The 19,475-nt window shown below is 41.4% G+C and overlaps 1 protein-coding gene across 1 annotated transcript in view; it reads right to left on the bottom strand.

Annotated features, from left to right (window-relative positions):
• Window positions 1-19,475, bottom strand: part of SLIT3 (slit guidance ligand 3) — a 474,694-nt gene that overhangs the window by 98,108 nt on the left and 357,111 nt on the right. Inside the window, exons 16-19 of the mRNA XM_066197152.1 lie at window positions 14,415-14,565; window positions 12,744-12,818; window positions 4,866-5,009; window positions 1,352-1,495 (exon numbers count right to left, since the gene is read on the bottom strand). Of these exons, the coding sequence (XP_066053249.1) occupies window positions 1,352-1,495; window positions 4,866-5,009; window positions 12,744-12,818; window positions 14,415-14,565 (514 nt within the window). The remainder of the gene's footprint in view (window positions 1-1,351; window positions 1,496-4,865; window positions 5,010-12,743; window positions 12,819-14,414; window positions 14,566-19,475) is intronic.

The raw sequence follows: 19,475 nt of genomic DNA, 5'->3' as shown, positions 1-19,475 counted from the left end.
TAAAGAAGTCGCAACCACACCTTTTCTGCCTGTAGATCAAACACAGAATGAAACTGTGTCAAAGAACAAACTTTTCCACCAAAACACAGTTAGGAACCAACAGGACTATATATCAGTGCCAAAGCAATGCACTCTAATTAGCATCAGCTTTAATTGCTCTCTCTAGAAAGTGCAACAATCTTTTCCCACAGATGAAAAAAGAAAATGGACTATTTTATAACAAAATATGATAAAAAATTCTATGGAAGCAAGGTAGGGGCTTCACAGACTGGTTTAGAGAGTCCCTGTACAAAGGGAGCCACGGAGGGCAGCACAGTGACAACAAGCTTTCAGCAAGTGCCACTTGCTTTGACCAGAGACTTGAAAACAGTCAATAAAAATAATCTGCTTGTGTTTCTCTCTTTGTCCATCAATTTCAAGATGACTCTTGGGACTTCACAATGCAAAAGGAAAGAAAATTCTGTGTTTCTTATGCTGCATGGAGCTAATGCCAAAATGATAACTGATTTGCTGGTGAAAAGTTGCCACAGCAAAGGGAAAGTGTGAGCAACAAAACAGATGAGATTCAACACTTCTGTCTTTGCCCAAACATGATGGAGAATGTTTTCTAATCCTGAAATGCAATAGGATGGAGAGTTTATTTTGACTGGACAATTGGACTGTATTTTCAGGACAGACAATTTCCATTAACAGCAACACCAGGGTCCCCTCTCACAGCTGGAAACAAAAGGCAGACTTTCTTTCCATATTTATCAGTCTGTACTTTATTAAAATGGACACACTAAAAAAGCATTTAGAAGTATTTAAGAAGCATGGGAAATATTTCAAAGCATGATTGAGACGTGTAAGAGAATTAAAATAAAGCTTAGGTTGCGATTTTCAAATTCACATTCAGTAAGACTTGACTGTTTTGTCTTCTTCAGATGCTCTGAAAATCTATGAATTAGCTAGTAGCCTTCTCATGTTAACTAATTTAACTGAAATATAAGAAAGCTGTTCTTACAAAATCAGACTCTACTGACACTAAAGCAGCTTTGAATGCCCTTTGAATCTGCAGAAACTGTTTTACATGACCTTCCACTGCACGTTGCACTAGGCTATGACACAGCAAAACACAGTCATCCTGCCTGAGCCTGGCAACCTCCAAGTGTTTCCAGCCACTCCAGATGAAACCATTCAATTTATTTTTCTTTAATCACACCTTGTACCCTCCAAACATGTGATTTTAGTAGGATAGAGTTTTCTTTCCCTAGAGGAGGCTTTGCATATAAACTGAAACGTTGTCTCTTTTAAAAGGAAAGCACAGAAGAACAGCACCATGACACGCTCATCCCAAGAAAAGATAACTTACATTGTAGACAAAGAGACCAGTGTGCTGAAGGCTCCCGGGGTGATGGTGCTGATGTGATTGTCATACAGAGAAAGGAGCCTCACTGAGCTCAGGCCAGCAAAGGTGTCGTTGTTTATACAGCTGATGGAGTTGCTCCTCAGCATCCTGCAAGGATGAAAACAGGGAATTAGGAACTACTGGGAGGGGGTATCATTTCAGGATGGGAGGTGCTTTACCAAGGGCAGCAAGAGATGCTTTGGAAAGCATTCTGTGTTTATTGATTGCTGAAGTAGAACACAGCCACAGGAGGGTTAGATTCATGTAAACATTGTCTCGTGAATTTAAAATGTATCTCTTCCACTCAACGTTAGAGGCTGATGGGACCTGCACATCTGAAAGCAATATGCAATTAAAATTATTGCTAGTGACAAACTTGAAGTAAAACCTAAAGGCTCAATTTAATAAATATCTGAGAGTAAGCTGAGATGTATTTCAGAGATCAATTGAGAAAGACTGCCAGAAGTGTGTGACAATAACAAATACTGGCTGCAATACTTCTGCGCGTGTCCTGGATGTTTTTTGTAATCCACACTGCAAAAGTATGGAAGGAAACAGGATCCTCATCAAAAATCAAGGAATTTCTTAGGAAAGATTTCTAGACCTGGCACAGGCTCTGGAATGTCATCATCATCATTAATTGTGAAGACAAAACCCACTAATCATGCTATAAAATGGTCTTTGCTTGGTGCTTGTACCAGATGAATCAGGGCTGTGTTTTGGAAGATACATCTCTCTGAGTTGTTATGGTAACAATGAACTCGGCAATAAAGACCAATTAATCTGAAAGACTGGAGCATCTTGTTTCACTCCATTGCAAAAAAGGCTCATGTGTATTTGTTACACTGCGTGCCAATCAATATCTGGGTCTGTAAACATCACTGCACTGTTGTGATATTCCTACTTAGGTGAAAAATTATTCAGTAATTAAAGCACACTATTCAAGATCCACAAAACACACGCAGCTCGTGCTGCTGTTGCAGTGAATTGATCCTCCAAACTGAGGAGGGTTAACCCCTGGGTATCAAATTCATGCAGTGAACAATGGAAATTCAGACTCCCTTAGGAGTTTGAATTTAAATCTCAGATTGGTATCTGCCAGCTGGGCAGATACTACATCAAAAAGCTACCTGAAAATCACCGGAGAGAGAGGTTAGATACGGCTGGGCAAACATTCACAGTGTCATCACAGACACTCCATGTTTGAGGCTGAACATTGTGCTGCTTCTGCATCCCTGGTCTCTGTGCAGTTACCACCAGAAGCACCACGGCCTCTGTCATTTTGGGCTTGCAGCTGGGGTGAAACCGTGTCAGGAAAAACCCACAGGGCACAGAGAAACAGTTTCACCAGGTCAAGAGCACAAGCTCTAAAATGAACAGGTAGGAAATGAGAGAATGAGGCCCTTAGTGGCTTAGCAGCAGTAGGAAACATTTCTCCTGCCCTGTATGGAATGTATCAGACAGCAGAATGCAAGATGGGACAGATGAATTTGAATGCCAATATATCCTGCACAGTGATTTATTACATTGCAGGTACATACAGTCTTTTAAAAGCTGGACCATGACCCTGACAAATGCAGCCCCTTTGCAAAAGATTACTATTTTAATGCTGAAAGAAAGTCAATTAATGGATAGCCTATATATGTCCCTCAAGACAAACCCTTTGGTTTCATATCATGGTTCACCATGCACTGTGTGCCCTTCCTGAAAGAAAACTTAGACTCACAAATCCTCATATCATGCTGTGTATATTTAGACTGCTTTATCAGCTGGGGGAAATGTAGGTCAGGTCAGCAGGATAGCTTGAATGTTAAGCATCTTTTTATTAAAAAATGTTGAATTTTGTTTAGGAGCACTGCCACAGGCTGCTTTACAGTATAAAAATTAACTTAATATCTATGGGCAGTATTTTCAAATCCCTTAGTAAAGTGCATACATTAAATTAAAGAACAGATGGTTGTAACCACAAAAAAATGTTAATGGAACAGCAAAAGTCCCATACTTGTCATTACAGAACAAAGTCCTTGAAAAGAAACTTGAATTTCTTTTTACACTTGAGTAAGGACAGAACTAATTGTGTCATGATACCTTGTGACATAAGTAGTATTTTTTGCTAATGAACAAATTGCAGATTTTGACTGTATTTTGATTCCCAGAGTCTATTTCTTGACAGCCCCACCTAGTCAAGTACTTTCTTTCTACAGCACAGCTCCAATTTGGGTGGGAGGCTGGACAAAGAGATGGCAAACATGTTCCTACATGAGTTGTTTCCACAGGAAACAGCAAAATAATAAAAGCATTAAATGACTGGAAGTGCAAAAATTTGACAAATGACAGGTTCCCCATCGTGTTAGTCCTGTGAAGATCTGTCCATTTTACAGGAACAGTACATAAATATCAAAGCTGCCCACGACCAGAGATAACATATTAAAACCCTCGTAGAGAGTGGTTTCACCGGGGAAAAAGAAAACTGCTGGGAAATCCCTTCCTAAGTACAGTAAGTAAAAAGCTTACTCACATGCTCCCTTCGTTAAAGCATGCAAATCATTTCTAGAAGGTTCCTAGTTCTTTGTGTTACCATAGGTTGATTTTTAGTGCAGGAATTTTAATATTCCTAATCGTTCCCCCCATGTGGATCTTTCCCTCAGACCCCACCTAAACTCCTCCCCACTCCAGAATGTGTAACTACCCCTGTCTGACCCCAGCCTCAGGCCTTTTGCCCCTTGTTACTGCCTTGTTCCATATTGCTCCAATACAGTGGAGGCCTTATTGTTTGTTATTTTTGCATTATTAAAATTCCTTTTCAGACAACTGGACCAAGGCGGCCTCTCTTTAGCAGTCACCATCAGGGAAGAGTCCTGAAGAAACTCAAAAGGGCCTGATCGTGCAGGCTTGGCCCCCCAGGAGTTTCAGACCCTCATGAGCATGCTGCAAGGCCCAGCAGTAGCACTGGCTGTCTAAAAAGAGATACTTTAGCAGATATTTTTGCTGAAGCTGAGCACTCCCACCCTGCTCAGAGAGGTGTCTTGGGTTTTGTAACCGGAAAGAATGTTTATTCTATTCCATCTATGGAAACCCAGTTGGGGAGATTTTTCTTTATCTGTTGTAACTCCACCAGGGAGGGGGTGACAGCCTTCTCTGATAACAAGCCAGCTGATAAAACCGGGTGGAGCAGTGTTGCTTATCTCTGCTCAATGTTCCACTACCCCCTTGGGGATATCTTCTGTTAATGGACCATTAAAGCTCACCAATGACATGACACATTACATCATCTCATTGTGAGATGCTCTACCCAGGGAGGAGGAGCCAAACCATCTTCTCCTAGACAAAAGGAGCCACAGGTGTCGTCAGTCATCCAGTTTTCCACTGGATTCCTGGACCCATTTATTACAGGACTGTCTCTACTCCAATCTTCCCTGACAGATAGCTGTCTATCTAAACCAAGACAAGAGGAACAAAAGCAGGGCTTTGCACTCACAGGGTCTTCAGGCCCGTGAGGCCCCTGAACATCCGTCCGTGCACAGATTCCAGCTGGTTCTCCGTCAGGATCAGCTCCTGCACTCCTGCGGCGCCGTCGAACGCGCCTTCGCGGATCTCCTTGATCTTGTTGTTGCTTAGGTTTCTGGAAGGACACAACCAGTCACCACGAGAAAAAAACAGTGTTTTAGTACAAACATCACACTGGAAGGAGGAAGATAGTGAGAATTTGTTCCTTTTAGTGGTTATCTAGAGAGACATTCTTTCAGCAAGGAAAGCATCCAGAAATTCAAAGGTATTCCTAGTGTTCTTACAAATAGCTCCCTTGCACTCATCAAAACCACAGTTATCTCAGATATATCAAGATAATTTAAATGAATGCTGTTACCAGCTTTGAACACCTCGTGTCGTTCTTTCTTATCCACGTTTCAGGAAGCAGTAAGTGGAAATTTCAAGCATCTGATTCATGCCCATGAAGTTATGGACAATGCTTGGGTCTGGGTGCTCATCTGGTAAGACTTAGTTAATATTACTGCCATTGAAATGGTGTCACAAATTGAAACAGGGACCACTGTTATTCACTGTACCATGTATCTGATGCCAACTTTAGTATGAACACTTAAATAAAAAACCACTACCCAGAAAGAAACAAGGATCTCTTAATTGTCCATTCACAGCCACTGCGATACACAGCATTATTTTCTAAATATTTACTCTGCCTGTACAGTCTCAAGATGTTTGCCTTTAGATCAATATTGGAAAACTTTGATCTACAAAGTCAAATGAAGTTCTCCTGAAATGCAAAGTGAATCTTTTGAATATTTCATATTGGTGAAAACCCCAGTGAACAGACAATTTCTGAATGATAAAAGTGCCATCAGAGATGCATAAAAATAAATGGCATTTAATTATTTAAAACATTTCTATAGAAGGCCTTAAGCACATTAAAACTGAGCCCGAGTCCTTCAAGTGTCTCCCATGATGTCCTGTATAGATTGTGATGAATAATTCTATTTGTTGAGGTTTATGACAGGAAACATTGTTCTTTGTTTTACTATCTACAATGAAAAGGAGAAAGTACAGGATACGTTCTTGCTCCCAAGAAGATGCTAAATTCCAACACCATTACTCATACAGAATAGCACATTATTCCAGAAAGGATCCCAGCCCAGACACAGCATGAGTAATAGTTTCAAAATCCAATTCCAGGTGATATAAAACAAATGACAAGGTATCAGATTAACACCTGGGCTACTCTGCTCAGAAGAGCTGGCAATCTTACTGGGATAAAAGTTGACAGAAGACATGGAAAGAGGACAGCTTGGCCTTAGATAGAAATAATGTGGGTCTTGCTCTTTTCAGAAGTCATCACTTAATAAAATGGAATAAAAAAAAGCGCCTTGGAAATATGTTTCATGTGGGAAACTGGAGTACACTGGTTTATGTCTGCTGAACAACTGTCAGAGAGTGGGCCCTACAGCATGTGGCCCATCACCTCTTGTGCTTTCTTGCGATCAGAAAGAATAGGAGCACGCCAGCAATCAGCCAAAAATAACATAAAAACATATAGAAATACTTACAGGCAGATTTCTCTTTCCAGAAGTTTAGTGCTTTGTGCTAACGCTCACATGAAGAGTTTATGTTCAGTGTCAAAGCAAGTCAAGGGAGGATATTCTGACATGTGCATTTAATTTGGGGGCTCAGCTATTTCTCTAGTGGAAATGTTTATAGCTCAGCATCTCTTTTAAATGCTGGCATAAATAAATGCTCCCCAAGATTCCCCTCCTGGTAAAGATCATGCCACGATGCATATTTGCACAGAAAATAAGTAAGTAGATGTTTGTGGTGGGAAGAGAGGGTGAGTTACTATAACAGACAAAGACTTCGCAAATTGCAAACTGACCTGCGCTTGTAGTTATAAAGTTTTATTTGTTACTTTTTTACCATATAAAAAATGTTTAGGTACATGTATTAAAACATGGGGGCAATTTTAATGGTCTGAATAATGGTTAGATACTGAAGGCAAAAAAGAGCAAATATTAGAGACAAAAGCTGGCCACAATCTGCAAAGGAATTGGCACCTTTATACAGTGCAAACATCTGAATTTTAATTGCTGCCAAAGGACTTCAGCAGATAGGCAACTCTGCTCATTTGAGTTAATAATGCCTGATCTTTTCAGCAACACAAAACTACCCATAAATATGCCAGCAGTCTCAGAAGAAGCCAATTATAAATTGCCTTTCCCATGCAAGAGACTTGAAAACCCAAGACTATGTTGAAATCAAAGTTGCAAGACAGAGAAAAAGAGAAGCTCTGCAACAACAAATAGGTAAAGATGTTACAGCCCTGCAATCCTGCCTGGAATATTGTCAGAGCAGATGTTCTGCCAACCTGGATTTTGTTATTTGTCTTCCTGAATTAGAATTTCTCATTTCAGAAAGCAACGAAAAAAATGGTAGACGACAACATTTAGTCACCAAAAAAACCCAAAAACAACTTTCCTCCTAAAGTCTGAACAGCTAGAATAATAAACATGAGAAATTACATATTTTTCAGTCTAGAGTTACCAGGAAAAATAATCAGCTTGTATAAAGCTTAAAAAATGAAAGCATTGTAACCTTTGCTTGGTCTACAACTCAGAGACCTCTAACTCTATCCTTCCCAGCTCTAAAAGCTTTTTGTATGTGACCATCACACTTGACAAGGAATTTTTTATCAGAAAAAACCCACTGACTGTTTATAGCAAACTCCCACTACACAGAAACTCTATCCTCTTGCAACACAGAGCTTCTTCCAGGAATAATTCTGGAAATACTGGAAGACAGTGGAAAAGAAACTGACTTTTGACATTCCTATGCCCTCTAGCAGGACCCAAATGGGAGCCAGCCTGGCCTCAGCCTGGTAACTCCTGAAGGATTATTCCATAAGGACTTCCTGATTTACCCTGGTGATAACATTTAATCCTATTGCCAGACTTTTATTTTGGGGCAAGAGGTCAAAATTTTGAGAAAGCCTGTATCTGCTTTATGGGGGGCTGTGAATAGGAAATGAAGAGATGAAGAAGCTATCAAGGTGACACTGTTCACACAGCTCACTTTTCAGTCACATCTTATTTACTTTATGGCTGAGGTTTATTATAAAATTATTTCTGTTGATCTCATAACTGCAACACAGAGCAAGCTGGATTCTACTCAGACTTAACACAAGCATTCACCCTGCTGAACCTGCTGGGTCAATGTCAGCATTCCAGCTCCTCGCTCCTGTGGTACTGATACACCTTCCCTGGTGTGGAAAACCCCTAGCCCAGCCCAGCCACAAGGGATCTGCCTGGTCTCACCTCCAACCCTGCAGTTTTATCATAAAAAGAGCCTGTTCTGAGTGGGGTTTCCCTAGAATATCTCTGTCTGCTGGAGATGTGTTTGGAATGTTTAAGCACATGTGAGGAACAAAAGCCCAGTGCTGCTGCATTCCTCTGGAGGATGCTGAGAGGGTTTTCCAGCCTTTACCAATAGTCTGGCTGGGTTTGATGGTGTGAGCTGTTTTCAGGAGCTGCATGGCACTGAAAGTCTTCATTACTACAGTGAATTGCACCCAGTGACACTCCTACGCCCACCCAGCAGAGCAGACTGATGGCCTCGCTGTCAAAAACACAAGGAGCCCAAATGCCATGAAGCACAACACACTCTGCAACATGATTTCCAGAAAATAAAGTCTGTTTCTGTATAACAAGTGACAGATGACTGCAACCTCATTCGCCATGGCAAAATTCATGCTTAGGGGAAGGAACAACAGGTAACAGCTGTTTCCAAAGGGCACAAACTACTTCTGCCTCCCCAAGAAACTTGATATCCTGGTTTGGAAACTGACTTCTAGTCCACAAACTCTATCATGATTCAATTTTATTTCACATGTAAAATGTTCAAATCCTGGTCTGACACTCCATACAGTTCAATCTAGCAGAAATACTTACAGCCAAATTAAGCCTCCAAAGGCAATTACATGCTGGAGGTGGATTGGCAATGCCAGCTAATGGCAAGACAGCCTGACATTTCTTATAATAAAGACCGTATTATATGTTCACTTTGTAACTTCGGCAAGACTTAACTGAGTGAACTGTTAGATGACCCTTTCAGGTTCTGAGGTAAATATTTTTTATTACTCTTGTTCTCAAGAGAAGAGGTCAGTCCCCTTTCTCCCCAGCAGTGCATGAAAGTATGGCAGTTGGCTTTTCTATTTTGAATGTGAGCTCATTGCTGATTTTTCTTCCCTGCAGAAAGAGGGAAGGAGGAATGGCCACTGCTATCCTGTAGGCACAGGGGAGTGGGCAAGCTCTAGAGATGGCATCTGGGGGCCGCAGCCTCTGCCTGTGGGTCAGTATCCCATTTCAGCAAGAAAGGGTATCTCTGCGCTCCCTCTGACTCAGATACCCAGGGGGGTTTGGACATTGAACCTGTCATGGCCAGGAGACTCCTCCAGGCTCCCACTGCCATGGGAGTCCCCAGGCATCCCAAGGTTTTTTCTCTAATTAACGACTTGAGGTGTTGCCAGGGAGTGGTGGGGTTCCCAGTGTTTGCTTCATGCTGGATTTGGTAGTTGCTTCAAGAAAAGAACTGCTCATTGCACAAAAGTCAGAACTTCACCTCTGTGAATGGGGATGTCTCCCCTCTCCCTGCCTGAGACCTTGATGTGCTGAGTGAGAAGATCTCTCAGTGGAAACTTAATTCCCTGTGAAAGGCAGAAGCTTCCAGCTCCCATGGCTGGAGGGCAGCAGGTCCTGGAGCCTTTCTCTATCCTGGGGACAGGATACCCCCAAAAGTCCAAGTCCTGGAGCTGCTCTCACTCTTAAAGAGCTCAGAAATGCATCCTTGTTTTTGTCCTGCACTTCAGGCAGATCCAAAGTGCTCTTTGCTAACCACTGCAAAATATCAGCAGCACAGTCCTTGGAGCCTGAAGTCATTGGGATGGGACTTCAGCCCTCAGAGACTTCAGCTTTTCCTTTACACTTGCAAGATCAGGTAAGGCAATATGGAAAGAACACAATGAAAGCAAAACAGGGGTCACTGGAGAGCCCAGTAAATTACTTCTGGACTGGATTAGACCTGTCTAGAAGAATCTACACCAATTTTTTTTATTCTACTGTAAAAAGCATGAAACATAAAGGTTATTAAAATTTAGGTTACGAAAATAGCATTATGTATATCAGATTTTGCAGCTAATTATTGAAGTTGATTTTTGTTTTTTTTTAAAGGCACATGCAGAAATGTTAACCTTTTAAAAACCAGCAGAGTAATCTTAGCAATTTAATTACTAAGTAAAATGTGGCATCACATTGCATTATGTATCTCTGACCTTTAAATTTCTATATCAAGAATTCAATTTTGTTTTGCATTAAAATGTATTCAATCCTAGGCTGACAAATCATACAGTAAGGTTCAGCTTCGGAGAACTATTTACAGACAAATTACACCACAACAGCTAATTACATATTAGAGGTGGGGTTGGTGCTACCACCTATTGCAAAGGTGGTCTGACACTTCCCTTTTTTCCCCATCATTTTGTCTTTCTCTGAAATTCTGCTGGAACTTTATCAACCACAGTGGAACCATGGCTCTCTGAAATGAAGTTTCTTTGCATGGATCTGTCACTAGTCCTAAACTCAAGTAAAAGACAACCAAAGGACAAGCACTCAAACACACATCAGATATCCATACTACAGATATTCAGATTCATTTTGGGGAAAAAAAAAAAAAGAGTATTTCAGAGAAAAAATTAAGGAAAAAAACTAAAATGATTTAGGCTAATGCCCTGCCACTGCAAAGCTCTGAGCTGTTTTCTTAACCCTAGGAAGCAATTCAGTTTCCAGACAGATTCCTCCACCTGCTGTTTGCCCTTAACACTTAAGCAGACAAGGAATATATAATGAGACAGAGTCAATACTGTCAATCAAATAACAGGTAGGCTTCTTGTCCCTTATACACACTAAAAAATGAGGATTTGACCAATGTTCTTCCTCTCTGATTTCACAGCAGCATTGAGCCCCAGTGCCTGACATTCCTGCCACACACAGCTGCTGCTTTAGGACCATGAGCAGCAGCAATCCCATCTGCGGCATTCCCGACAGTTCCCTTCTTGCATGGTGGAGAGGGGCCTTTCATTAGCAGAAGGATTTGGCCTAGTAAAGGCCAAATAATAACTTGGAAGGAAAAGGTGTTTGTTTGTTTGCTTGTTTCCTCCTGGTAACCCCTTCTTCTCACAAAATGGAAGAAACAGGAAAAGAAGTCTAATCTGTTTTTTTAAGGATCAGGCCACTGAGTAAAGCTGCGGTTGAAATGTTGGTCTGCTCATATGAAAAAAAAACCCATCCCTATAATTAAAATGGAGAAACTTATTTAGAGCATCAGGTAGAAGAAAAGAAATGAGCTCAGCTACAAGGATTTCCTAAAGAGCCTCTGCTTGGAGGCTGCCACTAAAACCCAGCAAGAGGCACTTTGTAGGGTGCAGCTTCTTTTTGCCATGAGTTCGACCTGCGCCTGCACACCTCTGATCTCAGCAGCTACCAAGGACAGATAAAAGAATCTTTTGTTTCACAGGAAACAAACTCTTAAAATGCTCTCACAACAGTTTCATGCTGGATTTATGCCCAAAATACAGCTCCTGTAGAGGCATCCCTCCCTCTGAGTGATCGATGGCGACAAAAAGGACAGCACAGTACTTCCCTGCAGTAAGTTTTAAATAAAAACAAATTATTCCAATTTTCAGAACATAAATCCTGAAGGTTTGATGAGGACAGAAGCTTTCCAGTTTGTGTATGCACTTATATAGCATGCATTTTTCATTCCTGTTTACTATCTACTTACACAGGCAACAGAGCACTTAACAATGTCAACATCTCCTGAGTGCACAGTAGCTACAAATTATTGATCATTCATAAAACATGAGGGAAATGTTTGTGATCAGTTCCCCAAATCTGATGGCCTGTGCTTACACAGATATAACTCCACCACAAGCCTGCAGTGCTGCATCTGAAATTCTTGTAGAAATAAAAAGAATCCCACTACAATTGCCCTCAAAGCCCCTGAGATGTCACATGGATTCAAACGGCCAGGAAGCTCCAGATGGCAGAAACCACGTGAAACAAATGCAGAAGAAATTGCCTGGTTTGGTTGGGCTCCCTGAATTAGTTTGATCCAGACAAGAAAATCTTACTAAAAGCAAACAGTTAAATGAGACATTAGCAATGGGTCCATAAGGTTCAAACTTCAAAAAACTTCAGAAGGATCCATTTTGAAGATTATGAGCAGGTATCTGATATTTTATTCTCTTTCCAAAACACTGCACTTATTAAAAATATACAATGCACTGTGCCAGGACTGTTGGCAGAATTATACAGCTATATTTGAATGACTGATCTATATGTTTGCTAATTTATTCTCTTCTCTAACCCCATAATGATCATCAGAATCTGCCATTGTCCATACCTTGTAACATTATTTTCCTTCGACTATTTGAAACAACCAGACCACAGCTGGAGGCACACAATACATTTGAGACAAACTCAAAATGCTAAATGTCATAACCATCTCTAACAATAAGCATCTATCAGAATAAACTCTGGGACAGAATCCCTGTCGGTCTCTATGAGTGAAAGACTAAGAAATGTAGCCTTAAAAACCCACTGAAATGTCAGCCTAGGGATCTTCATCTGTCACTGTGGCTTAACTGTGTCTGTCCATCCAACAGGGAACTCCTTCAGTTTCATTAAACTCACATTAAAAAAGTGATTTCTGCTACTGCAGTACTAAATTATAAAAAAATCATCTCTTCCTCCTTCCTTCCAATCCGAGGCTGAATGTATTCTAACAAGCAACTCAGACTTACATTTTCCTAAGGTTGGGCAATTTCTTGAAGAGTCCAACAGCTTCCAAAACAGAAATATCATTGTCGTTCAGACGCCTGAGAGGAACAAACAAAGACATATTTAATGCTTCACAGGTGTCTGCAGATATATCCCTGTGACATTCAGGACTGCCACACAGAGAACCATGACCTTTGTTAAGCAAGGCACTGTTTGCCATCTCCCTCAGACTTCCACAGGTAAAAGAGTTTAGCTTTGAAGGAAAAGGGACGTGGAGGACTATCTACAGTAAAAGTGATGCCTTGGGAAGGCTGACCTGAAACAGAGACTGGACAGAGCTGGAGAATAAAGTAGGGATTTATTGAAAAGCCTTTAGGATACACCTTGGGCAGGACAAGAGCCTGACCAGAGCTACACCCAAGGTGGACCCAAAATGGTCACAAAATGGGTGACCGGCCATGAGGTCTCACACTTTTATACATTTATAAATGGTTGCATATTGGGCTTTAATTGTCCAAGTACAGCTCCAGGTTGTGAGGTCCCATCCTTCTTGTCCCTCCCTTCAGCCACCCTTGTTTGTGCTTTTGGGCCTGAAAGTTGTCCTTGGTCTCCAGCAGGAAAAGGATTTATCTCCCTGTTCTGTGAAGAGAGCTGAGTGACACTGACTGTGAGCTCAGAACTGCACCCCTGGGCAGCACAGAATCTGAAAAACATCAAAGCTCAAACTTAAGGCATCAAAAGCTTAGTATGCCTTAAAGAGTGTAATGCCAAAGGACAGTGTCAGAGCCCCTTCACTTTCCAGTGCCTGGGACAAGGAATTATTGACCTCATCTACTACACACAAACCTCGTTTGGGTGACTGAACCTCTGTCCTGCATTCTGCTACACGAGACACACAATTGGAGATGTGGCCCATGAAACCACAAGGGCTCTGATTTCAGGTCCTTTCCTACAAAAGTCTGCTGATCTTCAAAACGAATGTGAAGGCTACTGTTTTGGCAGGCTTGGGATGTAAAATTCTTTCTCTGATTGCACATAGCTCCATTTTGCTATGTAGAGTCGTTGCTGCGTTTCTGGACGTCTCTCATCATTTCTCATAAGTTTCTCATATTTTTTCTTGACTTCAGATCAATAATTTTTATGAGGTTTTAAATAGAATAAGTACAATAAATACAACACTAACTCAAAGAAAAGAATTCTGTTCGAAGGGGCTACTAATGCAAGAGAAGGATCAGAATCTTCAGTTGCTAAGCAATAAAAATGCTTTCTCATACTCCAATTTCTTGAAGTTACAATAGTTTAATAAGACCTGTTCCACCCAAATAGCAGGCAGTGCTGAGATGGAATGAGCTCCTGATCACAAATTCACCCAAATGGTTAAAACCATTCCTTAAATAAAAATGACCAAGTGCAAAGGCAGAGGACTCCAGGGTAGACTGGAAAGGAAGGACACAGCTTGGGACCGGCCAGAACTGGAGGAGGACACATGGCTGGTGCACAGGGCTGTGGCTCCTTTCTCATCCCCACAGCCGGCACAAATGATACAGAAATGAGAGTTGTGGTGCAACTCTGAAATAAAATTAGCCTTCCCATTTTCACACGGACACAAGTACGAGGTGCCTTTAATTATCTGAGTCCCTTTTACAGCCTTTAGAAATGAGAAAGCCGAACACCCCTGGGAGAGGCACACTTACAGATCAGTGGTGTATTCAGGGAGGTGAGTGGGCAGCCGGGTGAGTTTTTGGTTGGAGCAGTCTACGATTGTCCCCTCGCAGCGACACTTCTCGGGACAGACGAGGTCCATGAAACACTTGCCAGTGAATTTACTTCTGTAATCCTCTGACCCTGCAATAAAAGGAAAAAATATTCCAGCAAACAGCTGGTGATAACAGCAGCAACCAGAGGTATCGTGGAATCCTTCCTCAGCATTGCCTCCTGTCATCCCCCAGCTCCTGCACACAGTTTTAATACTTGCCAAGGACTTGTGCTCAGCAATTTTTAAAATTACTCCCAAGATTTGTCCCTGGTTTTTCACTCTCCCCATAACAGACTTAGTCCTTGTCTAACAAGCCTACCTGTTAAGGTATTTTCCAGCAAAGTCACTTTTTTCCCCATTTGGAATTTAGTCCAGCAACAAGGAAAAGACATCTCATGAAAGAATTCAAATGACAAAAGACTTTCAAAGATATCATTTAAAAGTACCGAGTGTTCAGACCTCAGCTATTAGAGCTGTTTTTTAGTGCAATCTTTTATTTGACAACCTTGTCAACTTTCCAACAATTAGACATCTTTATTAACTATGTTAAACAAACAGCGAAGGCAAGTAATAGCAGTTTAAATCATTTTCATTTTAATTAAGGAATGGGTAGAGCATACTTAGTGAGAAGCACTCCCTGATGTACCATTACACCGTGATTGCCAGACCTCTTTGACTGGGTTTTTGACCCATTCTAATGAAATGCTTTTCCAATTAGACTCAGTGAACTAATCTGTCCTTTTCAGGTTGGGTTTTTCCCATTTAATAGCAGCAGGTTGGAAACTCGATCTCAGTGCTTCAAGGAACCAGGAGGATTAATAAATGTGTATGTAAGCAAAGTGCTGCCAAACCCCCACCATGCAATTCCTGCCCACTCACTTCGCATTTCTTAATGGAAGCACCAGACCCATTGCAGGAGCTCTGTGCAAAGCCAAGGGATGGTAATTACCAAGAAGCATTTTTCAAGTTCTCTGAATTTTCAAAAGTCAGTTACAAGGCTTTCTCAGAGAGAGGAGCTGAACAAATGTTTTAAGAACCCAAAAGCATCAACAAAAACTTAAACCCGAGCTGAAATTTGTTTATAGAGGCTTGATGACATTCATCACCTGCTTCCCCTTCCCCGACTGATAAATACACCACTGCCCATTTTATGACCATGTACTGTTTTCTGGAAGAAAAAAGACGTTTCCTAAATCCACTATTATTTTAATTTACGTTACACATTATCTCCACAGGGTGATGCAGTGAAAACATGCAATTCTACAGGCAACCTAACACTTTGATCCCACAGACACACTTTGGTTTATTCCAAAATGTCACAATATTACACTTTTTGTAATTCCAATTGGATTATGAGAACATTGACATACAGATTTGTACTTTACTACTTCAGTGGTGCTAAATACTTTGCTGGTTTTTGTGCTTATTATAAATTATACATCTAAAGTGCAACTTCTCTGACAGCACAGCACTTAAAGTATTAGGACTAGGGGGCATTTTAAAGCATTATAAAAATACAGTCTAAGATCTTCCCCACACCATCATCATTTAAACTCTTATCCTTTTAAAACAAGCTAACGTTTGATTTCCAGTCCTAGACATTCCAAGCTTGGTAGTCAGAATGTTTGGTTGTTTATGATTCCTTGGAAACAATACCAAAGACAAACAGTTATCAGAAGCAGAGTTTATTAAAACTGCTACAATTACAGTACACACTGAATAACCCACCAACAATCAGTGGTCACAAAGTGTCCTGGAATTCCCCAACTTAACCCTTGAAGAAGCACTTCTAAGTTTCCTAGTAAAAGCTTTTGTTGAAAAAAACAATCACAAACAACGTGAAGTTACACAGGGTAAACATTTATTAAGTGAAAATTTTAGTCTACTGATGGATACAAGATTCACCCTCCTACGGGAAAAAAGAGACGGGAGAGTGGAATTCTTTATGGAGGAGAAAAAGCAGTGTAAAACACTGGAGGGTGAAAAATCAAGTCTTGGTTTTCTCTCAAGCTTTCTGGCCGAACAAAGAAAGAATTTTAGCACGCTTTGACTTGGCACCCCCTCTCCTGATGGTGAGGCACACAACCTTCCACACTGCAGCAGCTCTAAGAAGTTGATGCTGCCTGGGCATCTGTCCACAGCTACCACCAGTGAACCAGGGAAAGGCCTCAGCTCAGCAGGAGAGGAAGGGAGCAAATATCACCTTCATAGTTTTTTGTTCCTTCTCTCTCTTTCTCTTTTTTCTCTCTCTCTTTGTTGTTGTTGTTGTTGAGTTTAAACAGGAGTTTCTCAGGTAATCACTGAGTCAAAAGTAATCAACAGCCTGTGTGTGCTCAGCAAGTACTCAGTCATCTTTTAGCCTGAGAGACAGCAGGAACCACCTGCCAAAGACTAGATAAAATTTACTGTTTGACCTGAGCCTTGAGATCACTTGGACAGGTGGCTGCTCTATTAAGATATTCCCATCGGGGATGGCAATGTGAAATCCAACCATCTGCTTGCAGAACTGTTTAAGCACATATTTCCATTCCTCCTGACTGCCAGGCTCTGAGAGAACACAACAGGACACAGGAAACACAGTTCACCACCACAGGCATGGAATACTTCTTGCACACCCTAAAATCATCCGTGGAAAGCCACAGAGAAGAGATGCCGGACACAACATGAGCTGGGAGTCTCTGGCAATTCCCCAAATTAGGAATAATTAAAGTTTGCTGTAAAACAAGTAGCCAAGGCAACAGCAAGGCCTGTGTGTAACTGAGGGCAGCTGTGGTTATTTGATTTGTTAGTTACTCTGATAACATTTTTTATTTCAGAACCAATGTGACCCCACTATCAGGTACTGTGATTTCTTATTATCATAAAACAAACACACCGTGGCATTCTACAGAACAGCAGCACTGAGATAAAGGAACATCACATTTCCATGTGCTCAAACATTCCATGTGCATTTCTGATACCCACATGGAGAATTAGGCAACAGAGGGAAATATCTTTTTGTTCTACTCTTTTTTTAAACCATTGTGTAGAAAACCTCGTTTCAGTTTTTAAAACTTTGCTTTGTCTGAAGAATTTCAAAGGAGTTCTGGAGGATCTGTTGTGCTACAAATCAGGCTGTCTCAACAGGGCTTGAAAAATGACCTGATATATTCATTCAAGAAAATGATCCAGCTGCCTCAAGTTTGGCACCAAAACTATGACCATTGGGATCAGCTGGTCTAAAACTTGAATGAAAAACCCAGGAATCTCAAAAGTTCTTCACACCAACACGAGACCACAATTCTCATAGGGAATAAAAAAGAAGTCTATTTTTTGGTCATAATTTCAGATTGCTAGTGTTAATTTTTATCAGTAACTACAGATAAAATGTATGAACCCTGGATGTCTTTCTTTTGATAGCTCCGCAACAGATACGTGATTAATTTGCAAGACAAGGCAATATTTCAGTATAAGAAAACTTCTCTATGAGACTCTCAAAGTCCTTCATGAATAGGTGTCATTATCTCTGTGTAGGGGGGGAGTTAGGCAGAAGTATTTTGAAGATCTTACCTAAGCTGTCAAAGCTAAAATGGCCCATTTGGATTTGCTGACTCAGCTTTGCTCCATGAAATTATTGGATAGTGGTGCTTCCATGCAGGCCATGTTAGCCACGTCATTTTCTAGAGATGAAAGACAATGCTTTGCAGACTCTTCTGAAGTTTTTTTGCCTTTTTTTTTTTTTGTTTGCAATGCAATGCCAGCACATTAAGAGCAGGCCTGAAGTTACATTGAGTGGCAGGTGCCTTGTTGCAGAAATGGCATCCAAAGTCTATCTCAGGGAGAAGGATTCACTGGACAGCTCAAACAGACAGATGCAGCTTACATTATGCACAAGGCAAGGAGACAAAAGTGATTTTTCATCTCTGTAGGTAAGGCTGGAATCACCCTTGAATATTACCAACCAACAGAATGCCTGACTCCTTCACTGTGAAAGCAATTAAACAGATTAATTACTTAGAAATGGTTATTCTGCATGCAAGCCCTGTGGAAAGTCTGTGCAAACATCACTGTGGCTCCCTGGCAGTGCCTGGGAGCCTGGTTAGCAACACTTCACCTGTTCCACGGTCCCTGTGAGGAAAGGGAAAGGGAATCTCTCACCTTTCGATGCTTCTGCCCCAGCAGAAGTATCCAGGCATGCCATGCTGCAGGGAGTATGCAGCCTTCCATGGTGCTTGACAGAACCATGTTCCATTTGTATTGTTCTACCACATGGTTAGATCAAGCACAAAGGAAAACCCCATGGACAGCCAGAGTCAGAGTTAGGCAGCGCCAGAGAGAGAGGAGCGTTGAGAGGAAGCAGCATGGAGAAGCACAAGCTGAAGGTTCTCCACTCCACCCATGCAAAAAGGTGCTGGATACAAGAGGTCATCCTTCATGCTACTGCAGGAACACCCTGGAGCACAATTGGGGTTAGTGAACACGAACAGAGCCTGAGTTCAGAGACAGAGCTGACACGATAGGAAACACTACCGGAGGAGTGCTCACTGCTCCCCCCGGGCAGCGTGTGCAGCCCCCACCACACACTGAATGCCCAATCTACGCTGCTTTTTATTACTTACTCTCTCCTGGTGTCTCCTTTCAGTAAAAAATGCCATTTAGGTTTGCTCCATTTATTTAAATGCAGCCTTAGAAATACTGCAGCCTGTATTAGTAACAGCAGATTCTGAGCTGATGGCCACGCTGTGGCCTTAAATGCTCCCCGAGTGCCCTTTGAGCCTGATTTCAGCTCCCAGGGGCCCTTCATGCTGGTGGCACTTACACTGACAATCTGTAATTGCCATTGCCGTTCTTTTCTTTTTTTTTTTTTTTGTTTCCTCTGCACCTTCCAGCAGAGAAGCACACACATGCTACTACAGACACAGACAGCATTTTCTTATTCTGTTTCTGAGCGTATTTGTTGGGTTTTGTACATCTTTTGCTAATGGAAGCTGAGCATTCTCTATTTCCGACATCCTGAATT

Source organism: Chamaea fasciata, unplaced genomic scaffold, assembly GCF_029207755.1.
Source record: "Chamaea fasciata isolate MVZ Bird 193981 ecotype frontalis unplaced genomic scaffold, bChaFas1.0.hap1 SCAF_15, whole genome shotgun sequence".
NCBI lineage: Eukaryota > Metazoa > Chordata > Aves > Passeriformes > Sylviidae > Chamaea > Chamaea fasciata.
Note: the sequence above shows the minus strand (reverse complement) of the source record. Positions and strands in the feature narration are given on the sequence as shown.